Source organism: Neopelma chrysocephalum, unplaced genomic scaffold (genome assembly GCF_003984885.1).
Source record: "Neopelma chrysocephalum unplaced genomic scaffold, ASM398488v2 Primary Assembly neopelma1_60, whole genome shotgun sequence".
NCBI lineage: Eukaryota > Metazoa > Chordata > Aves > Passeriformes > Pipridae > Neopelma > Neopelma chrysocephalum.
This window is the reverse complement of record NW_020897715.1, coordinates 5820316-5832815: the sequence shown is the minus strand read 5'-3', so window position 1 is coordinate 5832815 and position 12500 is coordinate 5820316. Positions and strand designations below refer to the sequence as shown.

Below are 12500 nucleotides of genomic sequence, written 5' to 3'. Positions count from 1 at the left end.
TTGGCTGTTAGAATGAAGCCAAATGTTCTTACAGTTATTGCTACCCAGATTTCTCTTTCGAAGCCCTTATTTAATGCTTGGTGCATGTGAAAATCTGTGTTTCTCTTGGTTTAGTACAGGAGGTAAAACCTTTCGCTTAGGCACAGATGGAACACACCAGCCAGATGGTTTTGCAGAATCTGAGTTGTCACTTTTACAGAATCCAAAATTTTCTTCTAAAACAAATCTCCAGCTATAGCTTGCTGCATGCCCTCCTAAGCTGGCAGTCCAGACCTTTCCAAACTCACAGCAGCATTATATTGACGGACAAGAGTGTTAAATTCTCTACCAGCAAAACGAGGAGATAGTATTCAACTTGAAAGAACAGGATCACTTTGATTTCATTTCTCCTATTGCCCAGAAATATAAATAGCAAAGGAAACAGGCTGACTGTAGCTGTAGCTCTACCTACAAGGTCAAGCAGTGAAAAGACCTTGTCAGCACCCAGGAAAGTAAAGGATGGGCAAAGAACTAAGCCTTTCTCTAGCACTTCTCTGTAGCAGATAAGCAGCTCCTGTAGCATCATTTCCGAGAAACTGAATAATCTGGGCCTGGGTTAGAAAATGATTTGGGATTAGTGTGTTGTTGCTTAACACCTGTAGGTGGTGGAAACTGTGACCTCTGCTCTCCCTGCAGTTGTCTCTGCTGTTACCCCTGTCCTGAGGAAAGCTCTGTGGAAGGAGCTCTGCGCTGGAATTGAGGACACAGAATTGTTGTGTGAGACTGCTGTGAAACTGCAAATTCTTTCAAAGTTGTTGCCATCTTTAGAAAGCAAAGGGCTGCGCAACCTGATGGACCAGCTTCCTGCTGCTTTTGAGAGAGCAGAGAATGAAGAGAGGTGGGCAGTGTGTGTTGCCCTCTCAGGGCTCAGGTTGTCCTGAATGCAAATCTTGTGAGCAGTAACAGCATCCTCTCCTCACAGAATCTGTTGCTCTGCGCTTTTGCAGCAAGACACTTTTAACATATACAAAAAGCAAATTAAACATGAACAAAAAAATAAATAACTATCTCTCTGCAGTTGGACAGTGGCAGATGCCATATCCAGAGTGCTTGAAAACTCAGAGGAGCTGCATTCCTGGAGGAGACGCCTGTTATCAGCCTGCATGAAGGGGTTAGTTGCCATGTACAGCAGCAATAAAGATGAAAGCAAGCAAGAAGTGGAGAGGTCCATGCTGCTGAGGCTGGAGGAGTTACTGGTGAGACTTCTTATCTGCTTTGCCGGAGTGGCACTGTGTGCATATGTGTGATTGGACACTTGTGTCTTGGGTAAATATAGACTGGATTTGATTTCCTGTTTTATAGATTATGGTTTCCATGGACTTTTAATAGCTTTTACAGTGTTAACTTAGCCCCGCTAATCCTTTATAAAAAGCAGTTTTGAGTTCCTGATGACTGCTTTCTGCTAGGAGTCCCCTTTGAAGACAAGATTATGAGGTATTCAGGAGTAAAAAATCAAAGGTTGCCAGTGGTGGGGTTTTTTTAATTAAAAAAAAAGGGATAAAGACGCTTCTGCCGAGGCCCACCTACCATGGCATCTGCAGTCTGGGGCAGAGATCCTTTTGGTCAGTTGTTTTAAGGAACACATACACCCAGCCACCTTCATGTGCCATGTGCACAACTTGCTTAGTTTAAGCACACAAAAACCTAGTACCGAATCTCTTGCTTTGACTTCCCTACTTTTGATTCCTTTCACACTTCCGGAGTGTAAAGAGTTTTGAGTCTCTGGGTTTTTTTGGTACCTACAGACCTGCTTGCTTTTCAATTACATACAGTCCATATGCTCCTCTGCTCACAGATCGACAAAACAACCCTTGCATTTTCATTTGAACAAGGAGGTAGGGTTGTTGTATCCAAGAGCTTTTTTCCCTGCTATCCCTTGATCATCCCACCTGAGTTTGGCTTGCATGTTGTTAGCGTGTCCTTTGAACAGAAATTGCTGGTGTTGATGAGCTGTAGAAGCTCTGTGTGCCAAATGTAAACACCTGTTTTGACTTGCTGCACACACAGTGCATGGTTGGAGAAGTGGACCCAGATGACTGGTACAGCCTTGTGAAGACAGGACTCAAGTAAGTGTTTCCATTTTAATTTGCTTTGGTTTTACTAAGTTTGCTTTCTTTGCAGAGTTCTCATTTCTGAAACAGCTTTTTATTTCTCATTTCTGAAACAGCTTTTTATTTCAAGCAGGTTTCCTTGAGTTTGGTTGGGATCTGACTTTTCTGTGGTCCTTGCTCCCAAAGGTACCGCTACAGAGACGAAGCATTTCTGAAAGTCCTGAATGTTGCCTTACAGTTACTATACAAGAAAGAATCTTCACTTAGTCAGAGCTTAGTCAAGCTCTCCAAACTTCACATGATGGTCACACAGCACTCTCTATTTTTGTCAGTCATCCTGAGGTCAAGAGAAGAAGATGGCATGAACATCCAGACAAGAGGTTTTTTTTATCTTCTTCTTGCCTTTACTAAATATAGTTAATCTTGTCTTTCTTGCATTATATTTCCTCCATCCAGTAATCTGCCCACCTACATGAATACTTGCAGAGCTATTAAACAGTTCTAGAATATTAGCGTTTAGTTTTAAATTGTACCTGTTCTTGGATCCAAATGTTACATATATTTTATTGATGCTGGTTTTCAACACTAATATTTCTAAAACTACTGGAAAGTAGGTTTGGCTTTTTTGTTTGGTTTTTTGGGTTTTTTTAACCCAGTCGAAGTCTTGGATTGATTCTTTTGCCTTCTGTGAGGCAGTTAGTATAAGATCACAGAAGTGCATAAAGGTCCTGTGACAAGAAACCTATTTTAAAATAGGTTCATACAGGAGATTTTAAGTTGATTTTGCAAGTTGCATCAAAAAATGTTAATTTAAATAAAGTGTATTTGATACCGCAACTTTCATGAGGAATATCCTTGCTCATAAATTGGAATATAAATTGGATGCTAGTTCATGTGTAGGATTGGCTTTGTTTCTTCATTGCTGAAATACTGCCTGACCGTTAACCACATTTAGTCTACACAGACCTCAGTTTTTCCCCACTGCACAGGGGTTTGAGATTCACTGATTAAAGGAGCTGTGTAAGAAAAGGGGAGGAAATTCTCAGGGCAGCATGTTGGTAACAAATTTTGTGTGTATCGGTGAGGAATATGTAAACAAGCTTTCAAGTTTTAAATCACCTGAAAAGAGAAACATGCTCTTGTCAAGTCACAAATTTAGTGAAATAAAAAATAAGGAATAGATCTTGCTGCTTACTGTATGTGTCTTACCTTTAGAATGTATTTCAGTAGAGCAGCAAGATGGATCCTTTGAGGCTAACTGCAGTATTCCAGAGGCTTGATGTCAAGAGTGCATTCACTCAGGCTGTTGCTTTATGAACTCTTCAGATCCCTACAGATAACTAGGGACCAAAGCCTGTGCCTTCTCAGATACTGGGAGTAGAGAAATCTGGAGTTAGGTCTTGAATGTGCTACAGACACCCTGTTTACCTTTGAGTAACCTGATCACTTATTTTTTCTGTTTCTCAGTTAGTTATAGAACAAAGTGGGTGATTTTTGTATGCTACAGGACAGAGTTCCTGTAGCTCAATAACTACCTGGACTCAGCAGTGCTGATCCCTGTTGGAATGCACATTTTTGTAGTTACTGCATTTTTGTAGTTACTGCAGCTGGGGTGTGAACTAAGAAGTTTTTGCTGTAACTCCTCAAGTTGCTGGGATGTCTGCCTGTTCCCCATGTAACTCATTCCAGGTACTGTCCTGGGAGAGGAGGGAGTGGAGGTATGGCAGGGTAGGGGACAGCACTCCTTTTTAACCAGAGAGCAAGTGGAAAAGTTTCTGCATATGCGCCACACTGGGGACTTCACCTGGCAACATGCCTTGTGTGTCCAGCTTGGGAATACTGATTTAAGATGTTCCACTTCAATGAAATGCATCATAATTGTCCTTTAGTGTAGTTGGGGAAATGGGTTCTGGTATTTCTAGAGACAGATCTTGATGTAAAACGTACAGTCCTGTCTGTGCATCCATTGTAGAGGGTCTGGGGGGGTGTTTACATGTGCACTGTGTGACTGGGAGCTGCCAGGCTAAAGCTGTGCTCGTTCCAGAGGCGCTGGTGGATGTTCTGCTGACAGCTGTGCAGCTCAGCCCCTCTCTGTGTGAGAGCAGCCACCTCCCTGTGCTGCTGGGGGCCTACGGGGCCACTCTGAGTGCTGTAGGTGAGTGTGTTACCCTGGGAAAGGCACTTCCTATGTCTGGCTTTCATGTCCGTGGGTGACTAACTTCAAGTTCAATCGTGGTTTTTAGATCAGAAGATACTGCTGCTGCTTCAGTTGTATGAGAAGAATAATCAAAGTCTTATCAACTCCAGGTAGGACGAGCACCTTCCTTTGTTGGAATAACTACACACTAATAAACAGTCTCACAACTGGCATTTTTCCAGGGTCTTATTTTTAACTGAAATGAACAGCGAGCAACATCAAACCTAGAGGTGAATTTTGCTTTTAGAAACATTTTTCCTGTGAATTTCCTATTCTTAACCTTATTTCTCATGTGTTGCCCAAACATTTGGGTGTCTGGGGGTTGGGAGAGGAAGTGCCTCATTTCAGGAGTCCCCTTGCTCTCCATACTTACTACCCACCATAGGGATGTCATCAGAGATGGAGGCCAAAGTGTAGGACTAATGGTCATTAGAGTAGGACTTTTTCCCCTTCCTGTGCCTGAGCAGTCCACAGGAAAGCCTGTTGCAGGAGTTCTTCCATACACTGATGGTTTTGGTTTGCCTTCCTCACGTGCACTTTTCTGTCTTGGAGGCAGAAATATTTCCAGCAGTGCAAGAGCACTGGCTTAGGCAGCTGGAGCAGGTCTGAATCCCTGTCTCTTAATGCAGCTGCTCATTCTTACCTGCACTTACAGCTTAAATATAGAGGCACTTTCTGTGAGCAGGTACATTCTGACTTGGATTGACAGGGTAGGACAGAGTTAATGAGACACCCTCAGACTGAATTCAAAAAGCTTTGGGATAGATGGAAAAGGTGTTGAGTTCAGGAAATGAGTTCTAGTTTCATGTTGCCATGGGGTAATAAGTACAAGTGAAGAGAAAATTTAAATACCTATTTTGAACCTGTAATTGCTTTCTGCTCAGTGCCAGCAGTCTATTTCCTAATGCCTTTACCTTTAACAATGTTTAAGAATCCTGCTCTGGGGTCCGGCTGCTGTGGAGCATCACAGGACTTGCAAGAGTCTGGGGAAGTCCCTCTGGCAGCAGCCAAGCATGGAGGAGATTCTGTGTCTGCTAGACCGAGAAAAGATGATGAAGACAATTCTCTTGTTCCCTCAGCATCGCCGACTGCTGCCATCACAGGTGCTTTTGCTGCAGGTTATCCTTGTTTATCCTTCTTTGGATGTGCAAAAAGAGCCTTTCACTTGAACCATTCCTTTCTTGCATTCATGTAATACATTGCAGTTTGTTTCCATCAGGAAAGTAATTTCAATTCGTAGGATGGCTGGAATTAATTCTTTAGGAGCACTTTTCAGATGAGTTGCAGTATATGGGCCACATCTTGTTGGCAGGTGTGATTGTGCATTGCAAAGATTGTCATGTGTGTGAGACCAGAATTGGAGTCTCCAAGGATCCACTGATAATAGGCTCTCCAGTCTTTCCTGCAGTTTGCTGACATGCTGTTGGTGCTGGTGAGGAGAAATAGTTGTGAATATGCCCTGGTAGTGAAGGCCAGATTTAACTACTTGAGTGCATGTTTCACCCTGTGTTGCATTATATTTTACAAGGTGTAGTATCAACTGGTTTATCCTGGGATGAGGTGGTTGGAGAAGTTTGAAACCAAGCTGGACATTAGTGTTGTTCCTTACAAATACTGGTTTGGATTTGGTTTCAGGAAATACAAGAGTCACTATATAAAGATGAAACTGTCAAGAGTCTTGATGACTTCTATGATCCTTGTTTTCTACTTCAGCTCTTCAGTGAACTGACCAGACCAGGTAAAGTGAATGTTTCTCTTGGGTAGTCTCAGGTTACTCTGCTACAGGAGCGAGTAGTGCAAGGAATTTGTGTCTGACTTTGGAGAGAAGGAATGTACTGCAGTGAGGGCTGTGACTGAATTGGCTGGAGATCTGGCCTGTTACAGGCCATGGTTATAGAACATGGAAACTGCAACCAACTCACTTTCCAGCAGACAGAGGTGCATGAGACCAGTGTGTGTTATGAATAGGCTGGTGCTCAGAACTGTCTGCAAGTTTTTTGTTTGACATGACCCTGCTTGGCACAAGAACATCCCTGTTGTACTCCACAGACATAGTGTCTCTGGAGAGAGCCCTCAGAGATCAAAGGGATACAAGTATCCTAAGGAATTTCCTAACCAGCTCCCTCCCTGTGTTGGTTATGGTTAAAGACTGTGTAGTTACAACTAGATTTGGCTTTCCACACCAATAATATCAGAAGCACTTGGCAGGCTGTTAGTGTCTGTCAGTGAAACCACACTCACAGTCCTTTGTTCACCCAGACCTTTGCAGTACAGCGCCTGTTTGGGTGTTCTTAGCCTGTCCTTAGCTATGGTTTAAACTGTACAGCAGGAACAAGAACTGTCTTTCAGTCCTCTGAGGAGAAAAGATACCAGAAGTATTCGACATTTTGTAGGAGGAGAGATTTCAGATGACCCAGTAAATGTGCTGGACCTTTGAGATGGATGTGGATGAAGAGCATGTACAGCCAATGTCTTTGGAACTGGGTGTAATAGTTGAATAAAGCACAATGCCATCACCACCCACCAGCTGAGCTGGAGGGAGGGATCTGATGGTTCTTGCTCAGCCTCAGCAGCACTGCAGCTGGTGCTGACCCTCTTGTGTGGCCACTTGTGTGGGAAGCAGCGAGACTGAGAACATTGTGTTCTTGCGGAGCTGTGGAGACAGTGGCTATCTTGCATCTGAAACTGGAGAGGAGAAAAACAACCCTCTTCACTGTTCCACACTGAATGAGAGTCAGTGTTGTAAGAGGGGCACTTTTAAAGGGCCCAAGTGATTTATGAGTTTGAGTCCCATGGTGCTTATAAACCATGTCATCTGCTCTTGGAATTCCCAGTTCTTTGTTTATTTGCTCTTTGTACTGGCTGCACAGTGCCCTGTGCACAGATATAATGTAACTGCTGAGTTTATAAACACAGACTTCTTGCACAGTATTTAATACTCGCTGAGGAAAAAATCATTCTGGAGTTGGGCAGATAGCAAGTTCTGTCTGTCTTCAGCTCCGATGTGCATCTTGTGGAAAGCTTTTCCATCACGGTTCTCGAGGTCCTTTAAACAAGCTGTATGTCAGACATAGAATCAACTTGGTGGTTTTTAAAATAATAACTTGTCATTTTATGTTAATTGTGGAACACAGTCTCGATGCAAGATATTACCACTGCATGTTTTTAGTGAAAGAAAGTTTTCCAAATAAATCTGTGGACTGCTGAAGTGAGAACCTTGGATTTCATTATGTGGCACCACCCCCTGAAATCACCCACTTGTTGTGACTGGTTGGTGCCTGTTAATGGTTCTCCAGCAGCCTGAAGGAGAGCAGGATGGTGGCTCTGGGACAAATGACACTGGACTGGTGGGGTGGTGGAGACCCTGCTGTTACCTGACCCATAACTAGCAGAGCTGGGTAGGAAACTGCCAGGCATGAAATTGAGTTTTAGGAGTTCTGGCAGTTGAGAAGAAGATGAGGGAAACAGCCCAGCTGCTGATGCAGGGACAGGACCAATCTGTGATTTGTTTACATAAAAATATTATACATATATATTAGTTTGTGTGGGCAGTGATGGGGGAGGAAATCAGTGGATCAAGTATGGATACTTGTCAGTAAGACTACAACCCCTTCTTAAATAGGAATATTTGTTTCTGGAAGCTTCCTCTTGACCTTCAGTGTGAATGACGAGAAAATACATTGGTATTGCTAAACTCAACACCATGGTACATTTGCACTGTAGCTGGTAAAATACCATCAAAAGGTGCCATTGTGTTCCTTTCCTGGTGAATGGAGTTGAAACAGTCAGGACACATTGTGGAGGTTTTACACCAAGTCCTTTCTAGCCATCAGTGGGTAGAAATGGGACAAACTCTTCAAAACACAGAGCCCTTAAATGAGAAACACCAAATCCTGATGGCAAAATGCTGTGGAAGGTAAATGTTAGATTGAAGAGAGTGTTTCCTGTTTTCTGTTGGGCTGGATTTTGTTTTTCCCAGAAGGGCACAGAGGTGCAGTTTGGTACTTTGCTTGGAACAAGCCTTACCAGCAGAGTCACTCCTGCCTGCACAGGGACAACTGTGGCCAAAGGACTATTTATGTGTTACTCTCCTGCCCTTTCTGTTGCAGGAGCCTTTTAGTGCAGGTAGGCTTTTCATTTGCTGATCTTTCTTTTAGGCACCCAGAAAATGCTCCAGGGAGGGGAATTTTACCTCTTGTTCTTCTTTGTACTCAGCTTTCCCTAAACAGTGAGATATGATATGTCTTTACAGAGTTTACTCCTAACTTGGCACGCCCTAGCAGGCAGGGTCATCTCTGTCTCACATAAATGAGACTGACTTCATGAATTCCAGCTCAAGTAAAGAATTCCTGTTCAGAGTGATTTGCAGAACACCTTTGTTAGCTGGAGGAGCCTTCAGCATGTGGTGAGGTCATAGTTTGTCAGGGTAGAGCTAGAAATGGGTGCTTATGAACAGGAATGTTAAGGATTATAGTGCTGTTACGTACTATGGGACTCATCAGCGGCTTTTCTGTGTCTTTTTTCCCTCTTCCCACAGAGTGTGTGGTGGCATGTCACAAGTTTGTGGAAGTCAATGCCCTGGGTCTCACAGTAGCTGCCCTGAGCAGCTACGATTCCAACATGAGAGCGGCTGCATATTTTGTCCTGGCTTCCTTCCGCTCCCACTTGGAAGGAGCTCGCTTTCGGGAGAAGAGCCAGGTAAGGCTGAGCTCCACTGCCGGTCTGCCAGATGAGACCTTGAAGGTCATGGACACTCCTTTGCTCATCCATGTACATGCACATGGTGAAAGAGCTAAAAGCAGCTTTTTATCCTCTTTTCTATTGTTTCTCCTCTATCGCTTTATGTTTCCTCCTGTTATAATCAATAGACAGAAAAAGTGGGGAAATATGTTTTAGACATTCTTAGAAATTTTGTTTGTAGGAATGGAAATCCTGATGGAATTGATATTTGAGTTACAGCCTATGAAGTGTCCTGACTTATGTGTTCATGCTCCTGTTGTATTTGTTCGGGTTATGGTTCAGGCTTTTCTCCTCTGGGCTCTTGCAGTTGCTGTATCTCTTGGATACTGTGCAGAATGGAATCAGGCAGCCCAACCTCAGGTTCACCTTCTCCCTGACCCTCTACATTGCTCGTGTGGCACAGCAGATCCTGAAGCCAGGTACTGTAGCCTCCTGTGCATGTCACTCCTGGGACGAGTCCCTGTGCATGTCTGGAAGAGGGGAGGGCTGTGACACGGGTGGGAGCCATGATCCTGCATTCCTGGGTTTCACAGAAAAGCTTTCAGTGTTGTGTAGGCTGCCTTCCTGGAGCAATGGGAAGTGCTATTTGGATTTGTGTACAAAACCAGTCTGATACATGGTGGTGAAGCCACCACCTCCTTGTAATTTTGGGGTGGAGGTGGGCAGAGGATGAGTGTGAGGGTCCTGCTCAGCATATCAGAGTAGATTGGCCCAAGTGTCCTCTTGTCCTTGGATGCTGAATCAACATTAAGTCACTGTTGCAAAGGAGTCACAGCCTCAGGGAGCAGGGCAGTCTGGAAAGGACCTTGTGAGGTCTCCAGCCCAACCTTCTGCCCAGAGCAGCTGTGAGGGCAGAGCACTTTGCTGGGTCTTTGTCCCAGGAAACTTTCAGACCTTTAGGCTGATCCTAGAAAACCTCCAGGGCTGATGACTGCATAGTCCCTCAGGGCAACTTGTTTCACTGCTCATGGGGGACATGTCTCGTCTGTAGGTTAAAAAATTAGGCTTGAAGTGCGGAGAGGTTTTGCCTCTTGCTTTGCTGCAGATTTCTGTTTTGTCAATGCAGTAGTGTTGGATTTGGTGAAATCAGAGTCATGGTGAATGTTATCTTCTCACCTGCTTTGTGCTCATTCACTCTGAGCTTTTCATTTTGGAGAAGAGAAGGGATGACCAGCAATATAATGAGGCCTGCTGCAGTTTCTGGGCTGTTCTCACAGCTGGAACATTGCACAGTACAGCTGCCATTTACTGTTCTCTGTGGTTGTGTATTGGGAATGTGTTCCTCCTCCACAATGACAGTTATTTCTCTTCACAGAGGAGCACATGTATATAAAGGTAAACAGATTCCTTCTGTCACACCAGTATTTGGACCTGAAGAAAGTTCCAGGATTTTTCCAGCTTTTCTACAGTTTTGATTTTGAGGTAATGTAAGGTTCACATCTTAGGTATCCAATAATTCTTCAGAGAATAATAGAAAAAAAGCCATTAAAATAGAGCAAAATCTCCTTCTCCCATAGATAGTTAATTAGAGGCACCTTTGTTTTGTTTCATATTAGAATTAAAGTTATTATTTCCCTGTTTCTTTGTTGTTTTCTTAATAGTAACACACAGTGAAATAATTCATTGTGCTGTGTGTTCTCTGTGAGCACACTAAACAGAATATTCTACCCTAGCTAGCTTACGTTCATCTTCGAGTTTAGATTATTAACACTGAATTCAAATGAAGTATTTTAGGAACAGAAACTTTTAAGGTTCCATTTTCAGTGCATATTTGGGCTGCAGACTGACATTCCTGATTGATGTTAGTGATTAAATTTGATAGGGATGGAAATGGAGAACAAGCTGCGGTAAGCCTTGAGCTGGCACTCCCAGGGAATCAGGTTTTTGTGCTCTTAGGAGCAGGTATTGTTTGGAAATGTCTTATGGGGATATTTTTCTTTATGGTTTCTAGTACAAAACAGAGCGTGAATGGATCCTCAGATTTCTTGGGGAAGGACTGCGTGACAAACATTGCTATGAGCTTTATGACTACCAGAGGATTTTCCAGGTCATTCTCTCCTTTTTCAACAGTCCTTTGTGTGATGAGGGCTCCCAGGTAAGAATTTTTTTAAAAAATGCCCACCAAAAAACCCCAAACCCCAGAAGTTTGCATGACTTGGAGATCTCAAACAAGTACAAAGCAGAAAGGAGCAGCTGACTCTTTCCTTGCACTCTAGAAAATCTGTTCCTTGTTGATTTCATGTATGTGTGGAGGGGGAAATAATTGTTTATATAGGAAGCAGAGTCACGTCCTTATCCACTGAAACTGCAACATCTCCCTGCCATCATGGAGCCTCACTTGTGTACCACAACTTTGCTCCTACATTCAGAGCCTTTGCTTTTTTGGGTCTCTGTATTCCCCAACCAGCACGTTTGTTACCTGTACAGTGCTGCAGTAGGAAGGAAGCTCACATTCCAGAAGCTCTCAGGTTTGTGAGCATCCACCCTGAGAAATCCAGTCAGTTAAAAGTACCTCAGATATGGAAATCTTGGACAAAAATATAAAATTGTCCTGCTACTTTAAGACTTCTTGTAAGACTTCATACCTGTGGTATGAAGCTTTGAAAGTAAGACGTCTTTTCTTCCCCGGGGTTGCTGAGAACAGGTGGTGTTGGTGATACATTTTACCTTGAAGCTGATCAGATACCAGTCCAATTACTAATTATGCCCTTGTAAGTGTTTGATAATTAGATCCTGACCATTTCTGAATTTGTGAAAGAACAAGTTACGTTTCTGTTTCAGAGTCGTATTCTGGAGATACTGCAAAGTGCTGCTCGTGTCACCAGAGCTGCCTATGAGCTGATACAGGATCACGGCCTCCTAACCTGGGTCCTGCACATCTTAGAGAAAAGGTAACTAGGGAAATACTAGAGAAATGGGAACAATTCTACTGTCCCCAGTAGCATAATTATGTGACTGAGTATGAAAACCAAGATGGACGGAGACGGTTGGGGCCGGTGACGTTCGGCACCAAGGGCTGTACTGGCAGAACTTGCTGAACTCTGAAATGTCCCTTGTGTTTCTGAAAATGGAAACAGGATGCTTTTAGTTTGTGGAAGGGAGGGATGATGGAGGGGGCTTTGTGTTTTTGAGAACACTTCCTTGAAAAACTTAGCAAAACAGTGCCTTGTTTTAGTGTATGTAACTTTTAAATTTCAAATGCCCACAATTCACATCCTGTCATAGGACTGCTGCACAGTGAATGGCACAGTAACGGATTTGAGCTGTCTAGAACATTTCTCCTCCTGCTCCTTCCTCCTCCCCTTGACTCTCCTTCACATACATGGCCGCACACACACAAAATCTCTTCTGCACAGAGTGCCCTGACAAGTTCATGCAAGGCTTAGCACCAAAAGTGCACAAGAATATGGTCCCCCGTAGGTGATGGACCAGTTCCTGGTCAGACTCTGCCTTCCAAATGGGTTTTCTTTTGT

The 12500-nt window shown here is 43.5% G+C and overlaps 1 protein-coding gene across 1 annotated transcript in view; it reads left to right on the top strand.

Annotated features, from left to right (window-relative positions):
- Positions 1-12500, top strand: part of URB1 (URB1 ribosome biogenesis homolog) — a 41851-nt gene that overhangs the window by 25704 nt on the left and 3647 nt on the right. Inside the window, exons 23-35 of the mRNA XM_027680908.1 lie at positions 676-877; positions 1058-1235; positions 2047-2105; positions 2277-2470; positions 4135-4245; positions 4334-4397; positions 5219-5390; positions 5923-6025; positions 8825-8985; positions 9335-9446; positions 10343-10449; positions 10979-11122; positions 11809-11918. Of these exons, the coding sequence (XP_027536709.1) occupies positions 676-877; positions 1058-1235; positions 2047-2105; positions 2277-2470; positions 4135-4245; positions 4334-4397; positions 5219-5390; positions 5923-6025; positions 8825-8985; positions 9335-9446; positions 10343-10449; positions 10979-11122; positions 11809-11918 (1717 nt within the window). The remainder of the gene's footprint in view (positions 1-675; positions 878-1057; positions 1236-2046; positions 2106-2276; positions 2471-4134; positions 4246-4333; positions 4398-5218; positions 5391-5922; positions 6026-8824; positions 8986-9334; positions 9447-10342; positions 10450-10978; positions 11123-11808; positions 11919-12500) is intronic.